The following is a 22,927-nucleotide window of genomic DNA, read 5'->3' as shown; positions in this document are numbered from 1 at the left end:
AATATTTTTGTTTCATCTTATCCCTATTTCTTTCCCTTTTCTCATCCTTTTCCTCTCCTCTCTCCTCTTTCTTCCTAATCTTTCACTCCCCATATTCTTCATTGGTGACACCTTGTAGTAATTATGTGATGGCTTTTCGTATTTACTTATGATACATTTCTTTTTCATTTGTATGAATCTGTATTGTATTTAAATATTTTATTTATGTTTACTTTATATTTTGTTATGTTTCTATTTGTACATGTTAACAGTCACACATTTCAGTCTTTGACTGCTTGTGATTGTATTTTGATAGTTTTTATTGCAATAAATATATATATAGCCCAGTGTATGACTTCAGAAACTTCTTGAGAGGCAGAATAATCAATTTTGGGTTGATTTGTGTTTTGATGGATAAGGAGGTAAAATGCTGGCAAGCTAAAAAAAAATACTTTTTCGTGAATGCCAATTTAAACAAAGTCTGAAAGAGCTTTTCGAGGTTTTATACATACATGTGCAGCACGAGACCTGTCATATTGGGACTATAAAGAGGGCTTTAAGTGACCACATTTCTAACAACGGCCTTTCATCCTTGTCTAAAATATAATAAGCCCCTGTGGCTTTTGGTGTTTAAACCATATTTTAATTGTTATGTAGTTTTTTATATGTATGTAAATAACCTTCTCTCACTTTCTTTCAATTTTTATGTTTTTTTTCTGTATGTGATATATATGTATATATTCTTGTTTGTGATCTGATGATTATATTTGCTTTTTAATTGAAAATGGAAATAAATGAAATGAAATGAAATAATTCAATCCCACTTTACAGATTCCCTCTGTCAATTAAAAGGAAATCAGGCTGATAAAAGTATCAGAAGGGCTGGAAAAATAGGCGGATGCTTGGGATCCCAGATGGAGGCTGAGTTTTCTGAGAATATTTGTCTGGGAGAAAAGACCAGGTCCAGGAAACAGAGCCCCAGATTCTCAAGATACAAGGACGACGTCACAGAATTTCAGTCTAGGTATGGCTTCCTTTTTTGAGAACAAAAAGGGAGAAAGATGACATCTGTGGACACGCGAGCAATAGGGAAACGAATGTCAGCCGATGAGGCATGCTCGCTGAAGAAGACTTTAGTTAGATTAAGTCAACAGTTTGACAAAGAATGCAAAATGTCAAGTGACCACATTTCTAACAGCGGCCTTTCATCCTTGTCTACAATATAATTCAATCCCACTTTACAGCTCCGTGCGTCAATTAAAAGAAAATCAGGCTAATAAAAACATCAGAAGGGCTGGGAAACTAGGCGAATGTTTGGGATCCCAGATGGAGGCTGAGTTTTCGGAGAATATTTGTCTGGGAGAAAAGACCAGGTCCAGGAAACAGAGCCCCAGATTCTCAAGATACAAGGACGACGTCACAGAATTTCAGTCTAGGTATGGCTTCCTTTTTCGAGAACAAAAAGGGAGAAAGATGACATCTGTGGACACACGAGCAATAGGGAAACGGATGTCAGCCGATGAGGCATGCTCGCTAAAGAAGACCTTAGTTAGGTTAATTCAGCAGTTCAACAAAGAATGCAAAATGTCAAATATTGACATCCCCTTACTATCAGAATTAAATCAATGAGTTGTCCAAACCAGGACTATATTGCAAGGTTGAGAATTAATAAGTTCAGAGAAGAAAATAATATAAGTTGAAAGCAGCAAACTCAATCATCATCAGACCAAATGGGAAATAAGAGAAACTATATGAGACGCAAAATGAATTGAACAGAATCCAAAGAAGTCTGGTAGTGCACTTCTTTAATCTCTGGGCTACTTTGCTTCAGTAAAGCTCAGAATGAAATACAATTTACATAATTTATTTAAATTAGAAATAACTACCAATCAGACAAAATATAATGGAAGGATCAAACTAAAATGTAAGAACCCAATTCATAAGATAAACCAATAAGGAATGAGATGAAGATGACAAAGATGTCTGGTGATTATGTAATAATGGAAGTAGAAACTAAGGAGTCAGGTGAGTGATGGAATAAGTGGAACACCTGAATAGAAAAGGAATGAAGATGACAAAAGAGAATGAGAGGAAAGGAATTCAGAGTTGAATGAATGAATGACAACTGAATAATCTAAGTTCAGACTGCAAGGGCATGCAGAGCTGAAAAGAAATGCAAATGAACTCAAGTCTAGACGGAACAGAAATGTAAAACAGCTGGAGAAAACACAAGTCAAAGGAAATATGCAAAATAGGAAAATGACAAAATAACCATCCTACACAATTATCTATTCTTACCTTTGTCTGTTTGATTTATTTTCTAAAGCTTTGCAAAACAATTGTGTGCAAATTAACCCATCAAGTGCTAGAATTACATGTAGGGCACCCACCACTGCTGACCCTATTTTACTACACTGAATGTAATTTTAACACCATCTTCAAAAATATTCATTAAAAAATCAATCAAGAGGAGATTGATTATGATCCTGGTATCATATGAAAGGTTATAAGTTAACGCTTCCTAATAATTTAGGGTGGGTCTGTCCAACCATTTAGTGATAATAGCATAATATGTTTTAATTTTCTTTTCATTTCTTGATAATTTTTTGGTTTTTTTGCCTAGAAATTGAATATGATATTAAAGGGGAATGAAACCTTTGGAACAAGTAGGCTTGTGTCGAAACAGAAAAATCAAAGAATAAGAACAAAGAAAGTTTGAGAAAAATCGGACAAATAATGAGAAAGTTATCAGCATTTGAATATTGCAATCACTAATGCTATGGAGATCCTCCCATTGGCAATGCGACAAGGATGTGTGATGTCACATATGTGAACAACTTTCCCTTTGGTGGACTATAAAATACCCCCAAAATGTCTTTTTGCTTTTTCTTATGGTGATACAAACTCTTTATCCATGATGTATTCTTTAAAAATCTGTATTACATGCCCTCCTATAGAAAGAATACATGATCTACTGAAAGATGTGATACAATCTGAGGCAGTTTAAGTGAAATATAAATACTAAAGTAATGGGGAGAATTGTTCACAAGTGACATCACACATATTTGTCTCATTGCCAGTGTGAGGATCTCCATAGCATTAATGATTGAAATATTCAAATGCTCATAACTTTCTCATTATTTGTCCGATTTTTCTCAAACTTTCGTTGATCTGTTTCTTTGATTTTCTGTTTTCACACAAGCTATCTTGTTCCAAATGTTTCATTCTCCTTTAAGTAAGATTCCTGTAATTTCAAGACTGAAGGACGATTTTTCGATTTTATGCAATTTAAAGAACAAAATGATTTCATATGCATAAATTATCATCATGGCCACGCCCACTCTCTGCCATTCATACATGTGCATGTATATAGACCGAATAATAACTGTACATAATCAAAGTCATATTTGTTCATTCTTGCATTGTACAGTTGTTAATAGTATCCTCCATCAAAGACTCCAACTCACACCCACAGTGGTACACACACACACACCCTCACCCACACACACACAGGTAATCCACAACCAAAAAAACAAAGTGCGCAAACGTAATTTAGACTTAGTCTTAGAGTTAGACAAGAGACAAGAATCTAGATTATTTCTGTCTTCTTTATTGTATATGGACAAGATGTACATTTCTCAATCCATTTCTAATATTTTACAGATTTATTTATAACAACAATATTTATTGGCAATTGTCAGAACAGATGATTTACCCTGTTCTCTTGGCCAGCAACAGTGCCAAGCCCCCTACCACCCCAAGTCACCATCGCCAGCGCGGCAGTCCTGGCGTCATCATCGCGCTATCACTCGGTCAGATTCCCATCCAGTGTCACTTACATTTGGAGTCAAATTGTCCACAATATCAATTCCTGCTTCACTTTGATAGTCAGTGTCTATATCAACATCTAAATCACTCGCCACGATCACAAAATCTTTCTCAACACAAGTGAAGAAAATCAAAATTCTGGGGCGAAACTTAGCTGAATCATAGGGGTCCAAGATGTAAACAAACGTGCAATACGAATCAGAGATTCTTTGGCCTTTCGAACATATTCGGAAAGATTCGGAATTAAACAAATTATTAATAAATCATATTTACTTTGAATCTGCTCCAAAAGTTATAGATTTTCATAAAATCCACAAAATAAGAACGCCAAACAATGTTGTATACATAAATTCAAAATACCCGGAAGTGGGAATTCTAACACGTAATATGAAGAAAATTCACTTCGGATGATCGGAAATTTTCACTACTCTTTTGGCGTTCTTTAGCCAACTAGAGGCGGGATTTTAGCTTCAATCTATGATCTGAGTCTCAGTTACAAGCTCTGTGATTGGTAGAAGGGCAATTCCATGGAAAATGTTCACTTTAGAGAAAAAATGAAGTTTCAGATTTCACTTAAGCAGTCAAATTTTCTCAAAAAGTAATCTATGAAGTCTCAATTTCTCATAGAAAATTCGCAATATTGATAAAATTTTGTAGTTTTTTCCATCATCAAAAAAATAGATTAGTAAATTGCAAAATGTAAAAAATTTGGCTATTTTTAAACAATTCATCTTTCCTGTCTCTACTAAAAGCAAACAAGGTCCCAGAGGTCTCATTTAACTTTTGAATAGTTGATTAATGTTTAAGTCAATAGAAAATCATCGTTAAATTTTATGCCATTCATCAATTTTAGAGAAATCTGTCTTCAGATTTGTGCGATTTCTTTACCATTATCAGTGTCATGTCCGTTACGTTTTTCACTTAAAGTTTTCATAGCTTACAGGAAATTTGTCTAAAGGTACTGCAGATTCAGATTCTATGTTAGAATTAAACCCCCTACCATGTGTAGCAATCATTTTCCCTTACCACTTCTCATTTTAATAAAAATGGCGTAACGGACATGACAATTTGCGTAACGGACATGACGCCTTATATATGACAAAAGGCATCATTCACAAAAACAAAATATTAGGCTCAGTGTCACAGACTGAGGTCAGTCTCAATTGCTTGAAGATAGCTGGATGTAATAACTCCTAGAATTTGCATGTCATTCAAGCTACTTTTAGAAGTTAGTGAATGATGAAAGTTCAGCTCATGTTCTGGTATATTTTTCTGAGAATTAACGGTATGCCACATAATATTAGGATAAGATGCAGCTAGATCTGGCAACATACTCAGATCACAATCTGCATCATTCTTGTTTGAACAATACAATTGATTATCTTAGGTGTTTGCACTGACAGTTTGGAGCATGATAAAACTCCAACTTGTGAATTCATGAGATCATTGATGATATTGCTTCAAAGTATCTGACTTTCACCAACCTCTACTTCTTCAGTGATGGCACGGGCTCACATTTAAAAACAAGTTTGTATTTAGATATCTGTGATGCATGATGTAGCTCTATGAATCCTTGAATCTACAGTGGCACTTCTTTGCAATATCACAAAGCAAAGGGGCTGTGAAAGGAATGAGGCGCGATCAATAAATTATGTCATCATAGTATCTTGGTCAGCCATAATCACGATTTGAAAGATGTATCTTCATTTGTACACAAGCAGCACGGACAATGCAACGAAATTAGATACAGCCACATTTGTCAGCAAGCAAGATCGTAAGATTTAGAACATCCAAGATTTGATGGAAGGATAATTATACTCAAGATATTTATTTTGAATGAAAAAATCTCAGAAGCGATTTACAAACATTCCGATTACCTTTTAACTCATACATAATCGATAATGAAAGATTGGTTTCCAGGTACTGCTATTAAATTTTAAAATACTTTTTAATATCATTTTTTTAAATCTTAAAACTGACATTAATACTAGTACATATTCTTTATCATAAAATACATTTCATAATATGTTCATCTTGGATTTATACAGGTCTGGTACATTTTGTTTTCTTCTCACAAAAATGAGATTTGGTCTTCTCAGTGTGCCGTAGTGGTACGATAAACATTGTATTCTATATAAAATTATCATGTACGCTATAGCTATTAAATTAATGATACCTGCCAATGATATCTACATATGTTTCTTAAGAATGTTAGTAAAAGTACTTTGCTGTTACATAATTACATTCATTATTCATATTTCTTTCATTTTGAAACTAAGAAGTGCTGATGAAGTTCACTTCGTTAAGGGTGTCATGTCCGTTACGCTAGTGTATATTATCAAATAGTAAGCCATGAATAAAAAATAATCTTTACTATCAACTTTTTCTCCTTTAATTAGGTGTGGCGGATGGTGGTAACTGGAAAATACTCATTATCTGTTGTTAACTGGTGTAAAAGAAATTTTTCTAAATATTTTTTTGTTTTATAAATATTGTATGAAAAGACCCCCTCTCAAATTGCAAAATAATAGGAGATATTACAGATTACCAGTTATGATGTGTGTCTCTAACCTCTAGCCTTAACATGTAAACAATTAGACTTGTACCATATCTTGTAATAAAATAATTATATTCGCTTACAAAAAGTGGACGAAACTGTCATGTCCGTTACGCTTCGTGTGTCATGTCCGTTACGCTACATTTTGAGCTATGAATACAGAATGTACTGCAAAACTGTTGTTAAACGCCATTTTATGGATAGAGCATGATCTTAAGGTTAAATTAACACCAACATCAGGTGCATGCAATCTAAGAATTCACAGGAATTTTGATAAGCGATAGGAGGTAAAAATGCTTCGTCCATTTCGTGTCATGTCCGTTACGCTCACAAAGAGTGCAATTTCTCCGCAAATGTTCAATGAAACGATTTGAAATTTCATGTGTATGTAACTGATACTTAAATGTGTCTGATAAGCTCAGTAACAATTATCAAAAGACTGCTAATTCTACTGTATAAACCTTTGAATTACAAAAATTTGTCTGAACGTCATGTCCGTTACGCTGGAATTGACCAGAAATAGAAACTGTGCCATTTCCATGTGCATTCATTCACAAACCACGCTGCAGCTCTTACTGAACTACCGCAAGTGTCCAAGATATAAACAAAGGTAAACAAGCTATACAAATCGTAAATTCCTTGTCATTTTGATATTATTAAAGATTTTAGAGTTGAAAATAATTATTCAATCATATTTGCTCTGATTCAGTTTAAAAAATTATGCCTTTTCATAAAATCCACAAAATATGAAAGCCAAACAATGTTGTTAACGTAAATTTAAATACCGGGAAGTGAAAATTTCAACACGCAATCTGGAGAAAATTCACTTTGGACTGTTTTGGCAGTCCATCAGGAAATCAGAGGCGGTTGTTTGCTTCCATCTATATTATTCTCATTTATCAGGTCTGTGATCATTCAAATAGAAACTGTGTCATTTGCATAAAAAAAAACATGATAGCAGAGCATGTAAATAGGGACAAAAAGCAGGTTTCTCAAGGGCCACGATCGTGGCCTTTCGACCTGTCTCCCGCGGCCACGATTGTGGCCCGTCGCAGTTTACGGGTTAAGGGCACACTTTTTATGGCACTTTTTCAGCCATGCCCGCACTAGTCGATTGTCAAGGAATTTTTAGATCGCGATACCAGCGAAATCCTTGGCCCACTTTATAATTCTGTCAAGCTAATTTGATTTTGTCTTTGGAATCTGCATTCCGTTTGGTAGGCCTATTTAAAATGATTTGATTGATTTTGTATGAAATGTGGGAAATTTGGATTGAAAATCAACTTCAGGATCATTTTTAAATTGTACGCAAATTATGGTCACCCCATCATATAGCATACTAACCTCGCATGTGTGCGAGTGCCTACAGCCAGGCTAGTAACACCCATGGGTGCATAATACTGCTGCCGTGTACAGGAAAATTGAAGGCACGCGCATGCAAGATTGCAACAAACTCCCGCGAATTTCAGAAGAGGTTTTATAAAATCAAGTCCTTCTACGAAACTTACCGAACGATGTGAAGTCAATTCCCCATAATATGATGAATATCCCTCACATAGCATCATTTAAGCATTGATTTTTCTTCTGGGTGACAAAATATGGAGCTTGCTTCTTTATCTCAAATTTTTCGTCTAATTAGCTATAAAAGAGGGTGCGCGATTTATCTTCATATCAAAGACACTAGGGAAAGACTAGAAAAAAAAACTATTTTGCACGCAAATCGATGCAAAACGTTACGCAAAGTCGGCAAAATGTAAAGACTGGTCGAGCGTTCGACAAGGTACGTAGTCGAATTTTCTATTTTTTGTGTTTAATTTTTCATCGCTCTGAATGTTTTCCAAAAAGTATTATCGTCGGCAAAAATAATATGAAAAGTATGTTTTTTAAGTGTCTATATTTTATCAAACAATCATGGGAATTGCGAATACAATGAATCAAGAATCTAGTTTTAAAAATACCGACAAGCTGAATTAAGCCTGGCTTAAGCACTCATTCAATGAACAAGGTTATGATATAACCTTGTTCTCAGTTATATCTCCATGTGTGGCAAAATAAGGGTGGCAATGTTTGGCTTATTTTCTCTTTTTTGGAGGACAAATGCTTGATTTTTTACACTGACAGTTTCCATTACACCTATTCGTCATACAACTTGGCCCTTAAGTAAATTTGATTCTTTAAATTATTTTTTTCTTAATTGAAAATAGAGATAAAAAATGATTTTTTTTTTGCAATATTACTTTCCACCAATAGAGGGCGTACTAAAAAATATGCACAAAATTCAAGTTTTTGAGCGCTCTAGTGAATACAAAATTTTTTCCCAAGTTACTAATGAAAAATAAATTGCAACTGTATGGAAATAAGTAATTTTGGTCACAAAAGTGATATTTTAATGATTTTTGAAAGTGTGTGCTCTGTACAGATTCCCCACAGGCAGGGTGGTTGCAGTGAACAAGTGGGCTTAAGGTTGTGAATCGTATTAGCGCCAACGACCTTCCTTTTATTTCCGTGGAAGAGACATGCGAGGGCGAGGCCACTTTCTAGGCCGATCGAGGTAAGCGATTTTGCTCTTTTTATGTGCTTTAGGTATATATAAAAAAAAATATTAAAAAAGTTGAAAATGGAACGCTTTTCACCAGAAAAAGCACTGGTGAGTATAGACAGGAATAACCGTCGTTTCTGGGGATTTATTCAACAATTTCTGACATTTTACTGTAATCCCCATTTACCGACGGTAGGGTGTACGTGTGGGCTCGCATGTGTTCTCATTCCCTCCCTTTTGTCAATTCACAGTCCAAAGTTTGATGTAATTTTACACATCGAATTTACAATCTAAGGATGTATAAACAACAAACTTTTAATTGATGATATTCCAACATTTAAATACTTTAAACGATATAGATGAAAAAGGCATGAAAAATATACTTTACCGATGTTTAATTGGGTTGAACACGATAAAAATGGTCAAAATGGCAGCCAAACTATAAAATATTTACAAACGAACGTCAACAATCACGAATGTGATATCGATATTGCTTTCGATATTATACGATCTGCTCCATATGCGAACGAAACCGAAGATAAACGATACTAGTTATACTAGTACGAGTACTAGTTATAATCGCGATATATCGATTCGAGACATTAAGTTAATAACGACAATGACGTCATTCAAGATGGCAACTTGCAAGAAAAACCGTCAGGTCAGGTGAAAATGTCTTAGATGACAGATTTCTCAATCATCCAGAGGATTTTTTTCAATAACTCCGGCCCAAGGTATGCAATTACTTAAGTTATATATATTTCCCTGATAATGGAAACCATGAAACTTTCAATTTTGCTTAAAAAACAGTTTTAAATCGCGATCTATAAAACGCTAGTTCACTATACGTTGGCTGTAGGTACGGGGCCCCATCCCCTTCAGTCTATGTATGGTGAGTGGAGCCAACGTAGTTCAGCGGAACAACCAAAATACAGAGACTGAAGCTTTTGGTCTATGGTGAGTATTATTTAAACGGAATGAGTTTCGGCTAACATTAACATTATTCGCGTTATGAAGCGATTTTAACCGACAACTCTAAAATCCATTGCATAAACACGTTCGTAGTGCGAGGTTAGAATCGCATACTAACCTCGCAATACGTGTGAGTGGGCTAGTAGTAGTAATGTACATGATGTAGGATTAGGATCACTCAAAATGCATCATCATACTCAACACACAAATTCCAAACATGATTTTATGTTAATGGGACTGAAGTAGGCCTAGACCTTTCGGCGAGAGCCAATTTTGTTTACATCCTCTTGTCGAATATCTGCAGAATATAGCAGCATTGCCAATTCTATCATATCACTCGACACATTTTGACAATATATGCAAAAAAATGCCATACATACCTCACTCATTCCATTCCCCATTTCAGATTTTGATCTCACTTCTGCCTGTCTTGACTCTAGCTCTCTCTGCTGATTTCTTGTTGACAAACTAGTCTTCTTAAACAGGCGCCAAGCTTCTAAAGTTCCTCTCATATTTTGTGTGCCTCCTTTTTAACATACCGTATATGATTTTGACTTCGTAAACGGCATAATGCGAGTACATTTAATATTAAATGATAGATAGGGGAGGAGGGAGCTGTCAAAGAGTGATTTAATTTCATTATCAACTCTTAAGATGTTTGTATTTGTAGACTATGCAATGTCCGTCCTCCCTAGTATATACACAACCATGGATCCGTTACTTGTTAACAGTTATTAAGCTACTGAAATCCTTTAATCTGAATGGCCGATAGTAAATTTGTTACAGAAATTGTGCATTGTCCTTATAAATTCTTTATGAAAAGGGGCCCATATCGCTGAAAATTCATCGAAACTGGATGTGATAACAAGTTAAAACTATTTTCACCAAATGGTTTATATCCATATCCCCATCAGTATGCGAGTAAGAAAGCTCCTAATGTCACACACTATCATATTAAATATCTAATAGTCACTTTATTTCTTTAAGATTTGATTAACTAGAGAAGAGAATTGCAATGAATTTTGGTGACAATCGAATTCTACATTTTTTAATGAGAATCTCATCACGATTTGCAATTGTAGGAAAAAATAAAAGAAATATTAAGTGAGTAAAAAAATACTGACCATAATGATGCATCGGTTTAATAGATGAAAAATTAAGATGCCATGACTTTATTTTTCATCTGATACAGATATGCAGTAAGGGATCACATTTGGCAAAAATAATGTTTATTAGAGACATATAGTGACATAGCAGAAACTGAATCGGATGTTTGTGCTTGGAAAGAAGACCCTTATCCCAACCTAAAACACAGAACAGAGAAAGAGTAGGGAGGCGAATGAATCATACATTAAAAAAACAAACAAAACATGACTTTTTTATCACATATATAATTCATTTATTAATATATATATAATATAATTCTGATAGTTACCTAACACATCTGACAACTTTTTTTTCAATGTATACCCATAAACTGTACCAAATGTCAATACAAATTTAATTGACAAGTACTGACCATTCTCTATAACCAATAACAGATATATCACATAATACAAGCCTTGCTATTTTTTGTTTCTTTCTTGATTTGAATTTTTTTCATAGCAGTTTGGTCACTATTGAAATGACTTACATGTAAAATTAAACCAAATAATACAATAGTTTATAAACAAGGAGGAAAGGTCTTACCAAATATCATAATCATTTACAAATTTACAATGTGGTGTAGGGGTGTAGCAACATTTGTTAATCTATGCTAGCACCAAAATATTGATCGACATATTTTAACGACCGTCATTGAAATCACAGAGGTGAAAAACTGTTATCGAAGAAAATCTCTGAATAAATCCATTATGCTGTAGAATATTTAGAGCCCAGATAAGATTTACTTCATAGTCAATTCCTTTTTTTTTTTTTTAAATAAGAAAATAATATACATTTTTTGCTTGATAATTCTTTCTAAAATATGATTCACATATTGAAAAGGAAGTCTAACTGATCTTTATAACCAGTCCTTGTTAGGCTAATTTTTTTTTTTCACTAGGATGCAGTGAGTGTCTCTAAATGTTGTGAATCTGGATAAAACCAAGTAAATAGGCTTCCAATCACAATCTTATAAAGACCTGTGCATTCAAAATTACTTTGTGGGAATTCTAACACGTTATACGAAGAAGATTCACTTCGGATGATCAGAAATTTCAATAGACAAGAGAGAATGAAGTAAAATAAATATGGGGATGTTATCATGATGTATCAATATTTAGAATATGAAGTATATAAACTTGACTTAAACTAACATGTAAATGAACTAAATAGTAACTACCACATCTTACTATACATTTAAATGTTTTTATTCTTTTTTTTTTAAATTTCTGTTTCACCCTACGAGCTGGCAGACATACACATTTATATTGGATTACATCTTACATAAAATTGCACATGTGAGTTAAAAATGAAGATTGAAAAATCAAGTTAAATATCTGTTAATTATCTTTGAAGCTAAGCTGTAATATTTCATCACTTTGGACACTCAAATACATGAACTCATTATAATCATAATATCATATCATAATAATCAACAAAATCGAAATAATTGGATCAGTAGGCAGTTCCTTACTTTGTTTGAAACAATGGGATCACTAGCTGCCTATTGTACGAACTAAGGAAGCAATTATACATTATTGTATACAATTATTTGGAGTACAACAATGAATAAAGGGGGGGGGGGTCCATCAAAAGTATGAACAATTCAACAATCATACCAAAGGAATTTGGCTGGAAATAATAGTAAGTGTAAAAGATTTGTATATCACATTTGGGGCCTATAATAAGCCCCACATGAAAATGATGCATATTATTTATCTGGCTTACGCGCCTTTCAGAACCGAAAGCCAATGGTCACACATGCATAAGACTAAAAAAATATACAAATGAAACACTGTCGATGTCTTTCTGTGTTGCAGAAACATTGCCTGAAATGTCAAAGAAGCCCCCACCCCTAATATAATTAGGGCTATGGACACATTTATCAACAACGAAACTACTATTGACTAATATCCAAGACATTGTTGAAATGCAGTTGAATAGTAAATACAGGAAAACAAATCAATGACAATGTAAAAACTGAGTATTTCTTCTGTCATGAAATGCCTACTTCAGTATTCTACATGTTTTTGTTGTCGGTCAAGACCCTTCAGATAAATACCAAGAAATACAATGGCATAAAATATATAGCATATACTTTAATCATTGCATCTTTCTCTTTTATATTCATCTATCCACTATAAACTGACATGATTGCTTATTTTCATACACAATGGACATCTTTGACATGCAATGAACATAACATAAACTCTTCATCATATTGCGTATGAGTGAAATTTGAAAAATTGAATTTTCTGATACCGGTAAATGTTTGCATGACATAAGAGTCACTTATGAAATCTAAATTATATGGAATATTCTCATATGCAGGGTGTTTTACAAAACTATTTCATTTTCTTCTGTATATGATCAGTGTATCATCAAAATTCTAAAAGTTGTTTGGTGATACAGTTTTCTTGACAATGATATAGCATGGACCAGAACGACAGTCAATACGAAAAGCACAACAGTAAGCATCTCACATTTTGGCATCCATGCTTAAAAATGAATTTATCGGGAAAAGGATACTACCTAACATTCAGACATGATAGGGCATCTATCGGCTCTTCTAAATCTGTGTTTCATTTCATTAAGACTTTATAACTTTGATAACTTTGCCATGATGTTAACTACCATGGAAACATATTGATTTGCTGCTTGGCCTTGTTACCATAGTACTTGCCATAACGGCACATTACCATAGTTATAACTCTTTATGAAATAGCTACTGGCTTTATAGGATTTTCTTTCAGCAGATATCTGTATGATTCTTTCATTGATGAAATTTAAGAGAAGCTTGTGAGCACATGAAGAGGGTAGTTGTCCAATTGGTACTATGACTTGGTAGGTTTTTGCAGAACACCCTGCGTACTATATAAATTACATATTCACTCTCTGATATGATTTACATGATGGGAATGTAGTTATCAATCTTGCCCCGCTGCCGTTGCGCTACACACTCTGCGATCCATACAATGTTCCTGCACTCCTGCTCCTTGAGTTTGACGTAAGCGTAGAAGACGCCAAAGTGGAACTGCTGGAGGAATGCATTGATGTTTAGCCTGACCTGTAGTCATGAGAAGAAAAATGTATTAATGATAATGTACATTAAGCAAGAGCTGTAGTAAGATTTTTGCCTCAAAGGCACATAGTATGGTCAAGGATGATACTTGCTCTTACCTTTTCTGCAAATCTGGATTTGTTTTTAACAGATAGGGTCAGTTTGCAACAAAGGTGTGTGTTCAACTTTAGATGTCTCAAGTTTACCCTATACATTATGTGTAATGAACATGTATTTGTTTCATCAAGATGTAAATTCATGTTATATAAGTGGACGCTGCCAACAGAATGCACCTGAGGTACCCCCCCCCCAGAAAGTAAAAAGCTATATAAGAGGGATTTCCTTCATGATGCTTGAAAATAACTATATTGTATAATGAGCAACCTCTTTTTTGGCCCTGCAATGCAAGGCGTACTCATTACATGGACAAATGGAAAAAGTAATCAAAATTAATGAAGCAGACATGTGTCTATTCACCTCATGCTCAAAGAACTTGTCCTCTAAAGTCTTGTCACCTGGATTAGTTCCTGCACCTTCAAACAGCATCTTGTACTCCTTGAAAACAAAAGAAAATGTTGATGAACAATTGAAAATTGATCAGTCATATGATATCTACATTGATATAAGTGTTGTCTTGAATCATATACTACTGAAAGAATCAAATATCATATCAAAATCGATAAACACATCACTAATGTGTCATATTTAACATTTGTTTCCCTTCCATATCTTGGGAAGTGAATCCAACATCTGCCCTCCCAAGATGAAAAAAATATCTTGAAATATTAATTTACTTTTTTTAGAGGGGTGGGGGGGGGGGGAGGGGTCAAGATTGCTTTCTCTTTCGTGACTCTTGTTCAGACATCTACACATCTGTACGGGATGACAAACCACTCCACTTTACATACATGAATATGTATTACACACACCAACTCTCAAATAAAATAGATATTTGTGAATACATGTAGTTGCTCAAACAAATAAAAAACATTTAAATTCATGACATCAAAATTTTCATTGGTCCTCAGCTTCTTTAAACAAAGGGGCAAAAGTTTTGCCTCCTTTTTTGGTGACATTGCTTTAGCTGCCTCATATCCTGTCTAGTGGAAGCATTAAGGTCTATTGGTTTTGGCACTTGTGTGTCTAGATGACAGCCAGACTAAAGTAATGACAATTAGTGCCTTGAGTTTAAAGAGTTGAATATGTTAGGTGAATTACGTTAAGTACATAATTTACTTACTGGATAGCTTTCTGCAACCGCTCTGACCTGGTCATAGTCATCACACTTGGACAGGGCTGCCAACCCATCTGGGTGAAGCTGACCACATCGGGGGTATAGCTTGGATCGATCCTCACGGGTCAGTTCTGTCCCAAATGAGTTGATGGTGATGATGAACGCTCTACGGTCAGCTTCAAACTGGACAGGAATGGAAAAGGAGAAATAAAGCTTGAAACCTTATGTACACTTTTTAAGTGAAGTTTTGTAATTCAATATCCTCTGAAAAAAGGGCCAGTTTTAGAAAATGAACATCATATTCATACTACTTATAATAAACACCATGGATTACCCGACATTGTTCCCAACCAAATATATTTTGAATTTACAATTTCTATAGCAAGTTTATTTTGAATGCCCTTTTCTTATTACTGTTCAGCACCGAGGTGTTATTTTTTTACTATGTTATATTTCTACAATTTTGCAGTGGTATTTTTTTTTCTCTAATGCATCTCAAGACTATATAATTAATTATTTTGGCACCTTTTTTTTAGTATTCCCTTTTTTAATGTGTAATATTTTGTGTAAGAGTATTTATATATTTTATTTGTCTTGGGAGCGGCATGTGTGGGGGCTCATGCCTTCGAGCAACAGTGATGGATTTCGCTTTTGTGCCCCCTGACCCACATGCCGTTCCCGCATTTCTTTGCATGTTCATGTACTGTAATTTTTTTATTCTAATGTAATGTGTATGTACTTTTTATATTGGTCAAATAAATAATAATAATAATAATAACCCCACCTTCATAAATTGCTATAGATTATAATGATTATAATAGATTAAGTGAAAGGTTTAAGATTGCTGTATCATACAGTATTAGAGGCTTGTTGTGTGAAGCAATTTTACTAAATAAGCAAAAGATGTGATATACCAAACATGGCTAAAGGCATCCAGTGCAAAAATCTATTAGTAATACATATTGCTAAGAAGGTTTTGACTATTTAAAAACTGTTTTAATAGTCATCTAGACATGTGTAATCCCTCCAACTTTTGTAATGCTTTGGTCTCTCCCCCCCTTTTTTTGTTTGACAAACCCAGATATCTGTTGGTCAAACCTACCCCTAAGATGGTACACATGGAGTCTGCTGTGGCCCCTCCAATATCCTTGCAGAGCTTGTAGAAGGCCTCCAGGTAGGCCTTGTACAGGGTATTACGGATGATCTCTGTGTTCATCTCATCCAGATCCTGCTCCGAGATACAATCTTGGAAGAAGGGAGCTGTGAACAGAAAGAAACAAACAGTATATATATACATGTAGGACTGTCCAAAGACATATTCATACTTGCCATCAATATCCTGTGATGTTCTGCAATATATTTCACAGATTTAAGTGCACATAAATACGTACTTGGAGAAATGTTACTAATGGCTGATGTACATCAGTACATGTATCATATTTGTACAGAAATAAAGTATATTATATTATATTATATGATTGCTATTCAGTGAGTTGTTGTGCAAGCACAAATGACTAGGTATTTGTTTTGCCTTGTGTATTTAATATGCTCTGTGATGAGTGGTCATAAGTAAATCGTAATGACCAGAATAGTTTAGAGAGAGGATGGTTTATGAAATTACCCAGAGTCATGTCACCATCTTATGAAACAAATAATAAACATCATTTTGCTTGGGCATACATGTAAGTATAATAACCCAAACTCTGCCCCTTCAAAACAGTCCATACAGGTCGAAATGCTCATAATGTATCTGGTGCATGTATGCCCTACATGTATGTAGCAGTTTATCTTTGGCTATAGTACTCAAACATAGTAGGAGAAAAGAGATTGAGAGCTTCAGTAGGTTACAAAGCGATTCAAAGCAAGCTCAAATTACTGTTGGTCATTATTTGTTGCAATTTGGGTTTGATTTGAACCCATCACAATACCTTGTAAGATAGGCCCTGAACTGTACTCACCAAGAGGTGTATCGACGATGATGGCATTGTAGAGATCAGCTGGTGTTTGGGCAACATTGACTGCTTCCATCTGCTCAAAGCTGCCTAGCGGATGGCATTTTGGAATGAGTTCAGAGATGGAACGATGATGCAGTGTTCCTGTGATCAGCAGGATGATGTTGTCAATCATGTAGCTATACCTGCATGAAACATAGACCAATATGTGTATTCTTTCAACTGCGGTAGTTTAATTCGTCATACATGTAAAGTAACCACTTAACACTGTAGATTTAGTACAATATCACATCGATTTGAATATAGGAACAATACCATATTTTATTACATTTTAAAGATAATTAGAGGATAAACTTACAGTATACATCTGGTATCAAAAGTCAAAACTGACCCATTTTTCACACTTTTATTCTGAAGACCAAGCCATTATTTTATGAACATAAATATCAATTTTATACACAACTAAAGAATAATGTGACTGGAAAGTAAATTAAGTAGAAAGAAAATGTGGAACGTGAATTAAGTAAATAAACCTTTAAAACAAAATTCAATGTATTTTTATTTTTTCAATCACAATCCTGTTACTTACGTGACAAAGTCCATGAACTTTGACATGGGTTCAACGGCATGATTTCTCATATGCTGGAACTCGGTCACTAATTTCTCCTTCAGCTTGTCATCAATGACTGATACTGTGAGTGGCGATGGCTCATTCTGGAGGAAGTTACCATAGTCTGTACTCTGTAGATGTAGTTTCAAATCTAATAGAGAAAAAATTGAAAATATAATGTTATATTAATTTAATCAAATAAATAGAATCAAAGAAATTAAAAGAGTACATGTCTACATTTTTAGGACCCCCCCATGCAAACTCTGACAAAAACAAAAAACATACACGTATCTTATAATAAAACAGTCAGAACCAAACCAGAGAGTGATCTAATAACACAACCTGGCCCACTTCCTACTCAATTTCCTGCATGAGAATGGATGTATGTTCATATAATTCAACCACTATTTGCATTATGACCTATGAAAAACTTCTTTCTTTAAAACATTGAACAGAAAAAATTCACACGAAAGACTCCAAGCTTCAGACAGGCAGCCATTTATTTTGAATTTGCCGCATTCATGCCTTGTCACCTAAATCTAATAAAAGTGCACTTACAGCACATTGTAACATATCAAAGAATATGTTCCTCTCTCCTTAAAATAGAACATCATTCTGAGAGAAAATTTCCCAAAGATTTTTAAAATGGCATTTAAAATACTTTATTTTTTTAATTTACCGTATATACATTTCTCTTTGCCCATACCATAAATAAATTCATTTACAGTGTACTTTGCTTACAATTTTCATGCATGAAATTCTATTCCATACAATATACATATACATTTATGTCTTACAAATCTTGCAGATTTCTTTATTTCATTAAGGAAATTTGATACGCAAATTCATGTAAATTGCACAAATTCAATCCTCACATTTTTAATTTTTCAACACTTTTGCTTCAAATTTTGAACAAATTGTAATTAATCATTTAATGAAGCTCTCAATGTGTAGGCCTATAGTGTATTATACTCTGCTCTAATGTAAAATGAGACCAAAATAAAGAATAAATATGTTGCAACTTATATGACAAAATAACTCAAGAAATATCAACCTGCCACTCTCGTTATTTACAATGTATCATTACATCGAACACATGCAATGTTGCAATTTATGTGCATACATGTACGACATATTCAACTTTAAAAAAACATCAATTTTAATGACAATAACTATCTGTTAGTATTTGTTCCACCAAAATACATCATAATGATTTATCTCCTGAGAGTTGTTTTTCTTTCTTCTACATACAGTACATGGATACATGTATATAAGATCTTGAACATCAATAATTATTTCTTATATCTGTCATAGTAATCTGTCAAGTCGTCACTGTCAAATAAACGCTCTCATATCACTCCCATCTTGAATTCGCTGCACTGGCTCCCTATCAAAAATCAGATTATCTTTAAGATTTTGTTGCTTGTTTTTCAAAGTATTCTTGGATCAGCACCACAATACAGTCTTCCATTTATCAAGTACTACAGACCAAGCAGGTCTTTGCGCTCATCCACTTCTGGCTTCCTTGTTATTAAAAAAGTTTCAAAAACTTTGGGGGAAAGATCATTTGCTTTTGCATGCCCCACTTTGTGGAATAGCCTTCCTGAAGACGTAAAAAAATGTACCTCTGTCGAACCTTTCACAAATCTTCTAAAAACTTTTTTACAGTGTATTTAAGTCTTAGCTCTTTATGCGCCTTGAGCACTCTACAGAGTGGATTTGGCGCTTTATACGTCACATTATTATTATTATTAAATTAAAATCTCTAGCCCCTTGTATACCAAAGTTCTACATTTGTTAGACCAAAAGCTTCAGTCTCTGTATTTTGGTTGTTCCGCTGAACTACGTTGGCTCCACTCACCATACATAGACTGAAGAGGATGGGGGCCCGTACCTACAGCCAACGTATAGTGAACTAGCGTTTTATAGATCGCGATTTAAAACTGTTTTTTAAGCAAAATTAAAAGTTTCATGGTTTCCATTATCAGGGAAATATAAATAACTTAAGTAATTGCATACCTTGGGCCGGAGGTATTGAAAAAAATCCTCTGGATGATTGAGAAATCTGACATTTTCACCTGACCTGAAGGTTTTTCTTGCAAGTTGCCATCTTGAATGACGTCATTATCGTTATTAACTTTTTAATGTCTCGATATATCGCGATTATAACTAGTATAACTAGTATCGTTTATCTTCGGTTTCGCTCGCATATGGAGCAGATCGTATAATATCGAAAGCAATATCGATATCACATTCGTGATTGTTGACGCCCTCTCCGTTCGTTTGTAAATATTTCATAGTTTGGCTGCCATTTTGACCATTTTTATCGTGTTCTACCCAATTAAACATCGGTAAAGTATAATTTTCATGCCTTTTCATCGATATCGTTTTAAGTATTTTGATAATGAAATATCAAGTTTTAAAAGTTTGTTGGTTATACATCCTTAGATTGTAAATTCGATGTGTAAAATTACATCAAACTTTGGACTGTGAATTGACAAAAGGGAGGGAATGAGAACACATGCGAGCCCACACGTACACCCTACCGTCGGTAAATGGGGATTACAGTAAAATGTCAGAAATTGTTGAATAAATCCCCAGAAACGACGGTTATTCCTGTCTATACATTTGTATGCATCATTTCGAGAAAGAAATGCACCATTCCAGAAAGTTTTAAAATTATCAAAAGGGAAGAAATCCAAATCAAATCACAAGTAGCAGCAGACGATATGCACCGACGAGAAAGTGAACTTCATGATGTGGGGGATAGATACTCGATCGCTCGTTCTGTTTGAATTTCGATATCATTTTTCTGAAAAACAGAATTCGGGGAATGTTTTTTCATATAAAAATGAATGTAGGATTAAAATTATATTTCTCATTACGATTAACACTTTGTTGAATCAAATATTTGAGATAAATCAAAGTGAGATGTAAAATTATAAGATCAACCAGCTAGCTAGCATGCAAACAAGAGCTGCACCATCCACCTCTGTGAGCTGCATGTGTTACTGTTAGCTAGCTGGTTGATCTTTTAGTTTTACATATCATTTTAAGTTACCTCAAATATTTTATTCAACAAGTGTTAACCTTGATGAAAAAAATAATTTTCATCATAGATTTATTTTTATATGAAAAAAAATTCCCTGAAAAGGCTGAATTCCGTTTGTCAGAATAATAACAAAAATTCAAACAGAACGAGCGATCGAGTATCTATCCACACATCGTGAAGTTCACTTTCTCATCGGTGCACATTGTCTGCTGCTTCTTGTGATTTGATTTGGATACATAAATTATTTGGTTCGGACATATTATTTTACTTGCTTGTAGTTGTAACTTACATGTAAGTATAGTGAGTGATTGTATTACCGACCGGCCTTGTATTACCGAACGCGCACATCGTACGCATCATAAAATAAATTCATACGCTCAAAATTTTGCAACATCCTTCCAAAGAGAACTTGAATAGATATTGATGAAAAATTGTCAAAAACACATTTTCAAAGTCTTAATATTCTAACTATAATAAAATATGGTCAAAATAGCTCATAAGTGTTTTTGTTGTTTTGTCAACTTTTCTCATAGAAAACACACGTTCGGTAATACGATACCTTTTCAAGTGACCAAAATATTTCACGTGCGAAGAGGGGTCCGATTAGAAGCTAATATCGTAAAAAGGAAAAAAAAATTGGCAAAATTTTCACATATTTATATTTTGTAGGTAATTGTGTATTTATGTTAAAAGTTTGGTGAATTTTATGAGAATAACGTGTTTTATATGATTGAATTCATGAAAAGTGTTCGGTAATACGATCCACTACCATACAGTGGCCAGTGCAATCTTCTTCTTCTTCTGTGTTGAATTCCTCCGTTCACCGGAGAACTGCAAGCCTTTAGTTGCAGTACAGCATGGTAAAAATAATGAGCTATTAGTCACTGTTTGCAGCCGCTTGATCAACAAGGCGCTGTCTTGAGAAATGTATATCAATGTATATCAATCATTACATTAGTGATTAGTTTCAGTAATTATTTAAAAATCGTTAAATACTTGCATCAGGCAATAAACATGAATTATATTTCATGATATCTATCGGCCGATGCATATTTTACGATTCATTTTTTTTTTTTTACCAGAAGTAAAGATCGGAAAACCTAGGCTATATACTAATATAGTACAGAAGTCCATTTCCGACCTGATGTGATGCGCATGCTGCACTGCACTGACCAGTCCGTCAACCGATCGATCGCGCCTACGTTCCAAGCCGGCCCGGCCCCCGGCCGGGTACGGGTCAATACATGTAGAGCTGGGCAGCAGCCGATTGCAAGAACAGATTAAAATGAATGAGATCGTATTCCATACCTTCCAAGATTTCACACTGCACAAGATTCAGATAATCTGGTTGTCTGAGGATCCCACCCTTGAATCCTCTTACAAGTCCTTCAAGATACCCGCCATCTATATTGAATGTTGCGTCATTCATTTCATCAAGATTTGGATAAATATTTTGGTCAAAATACGCTCTTCTTTGCTTCAGTTCCCGATCCCAGATCAGATCAGATAATCTATCCGCTGACAATATTAATCGATATCTTTTAATGTTATCGATATCACGGGCCTGCGTTTTCCTTTTGTGCTAAATATGAAATAACTGAAGTTCTGACATGCAGTGTTTCAGCTCATTTTTTTAAACAAAAAATATATATATATATATAAATGAAGAAAAAAAATGAAAAAAATACAAAAGTGTGATCAAATAAATGGTAACAATCCGTGCGCTTGCTTGTAGAAGGGGTAATTTTTTCCTGAAATATATGAAAGGAATTGTTTCATTCACCGGTTTCATTCACCATGGGGCACCATGGACATTACTATTACTAAGGGGAATGATAACACTAGGCCAGTCTCCAATAATTGAAATATATGCGAATATTCCTCACCCCCCGGCCCGTGATCGACACAATTGATGCTCTTGATCGGCCCTTTAAAAATTTGGGTATATTGTGAATCACCAGTTAATGCACTTATGAGTGTTTAAAGCCACAAATTATTTA

General features: G+C 34.4%; 1 protein-coding gene across 1 annotated transcript; it reads right to left on the bottom strand.

The window, feature by feature from the left end:
- Positions 1-11,248: 11,248 nt before the first annotated feature.
- Positions 11,249-22,439, bottom strand: LOC129278616 (V-type proton ATPase subunit d 1-like). Its single transcript, XM_064094975.1, has 7 exons — positions 22,236-22,439; positions 17,855-18,026; positions 17,272-17,450; positions 16,416-16,573; positions 15,320-15,496; positions 14,557-14,634; positions 11,249-14,085 (listed from the first exon to the last, which is right to left on the bottom strand). The coding sequence occupies exons 1-7, from the start codon at positions 22,354-22,356 to the stop codon at positions 13,924-13,926; spliced, it is 1,047 nt and encodes a 348-aa protein (XP_063951045.1). The 5' UTR covers positions 22,357-22,439; the 3' UTR covers positions 11,249-13,923.
- Between the last annotated feature and the right edge of the window lie 488 nt (positions 22,440-22,927).

This window comes from Lytechinus pictus, chromosome 2 (genome assembly GCF_037042905.1).
Source record: "Lytechinus pictus isolate F3 Inbred chromosome 2, Lp3.0, whole genome shotgun sequence".
Taxonomy (NCBI): Eukaryota; Metazoa; Echinodermata; class Echinoidea; order Temnopleuroida; family Toxopneustidae; genus Lytechinus; species Lytechinus pictus.
This window is presented reverse-complemented; position numbering and strand designations above follow the sequence as displayed.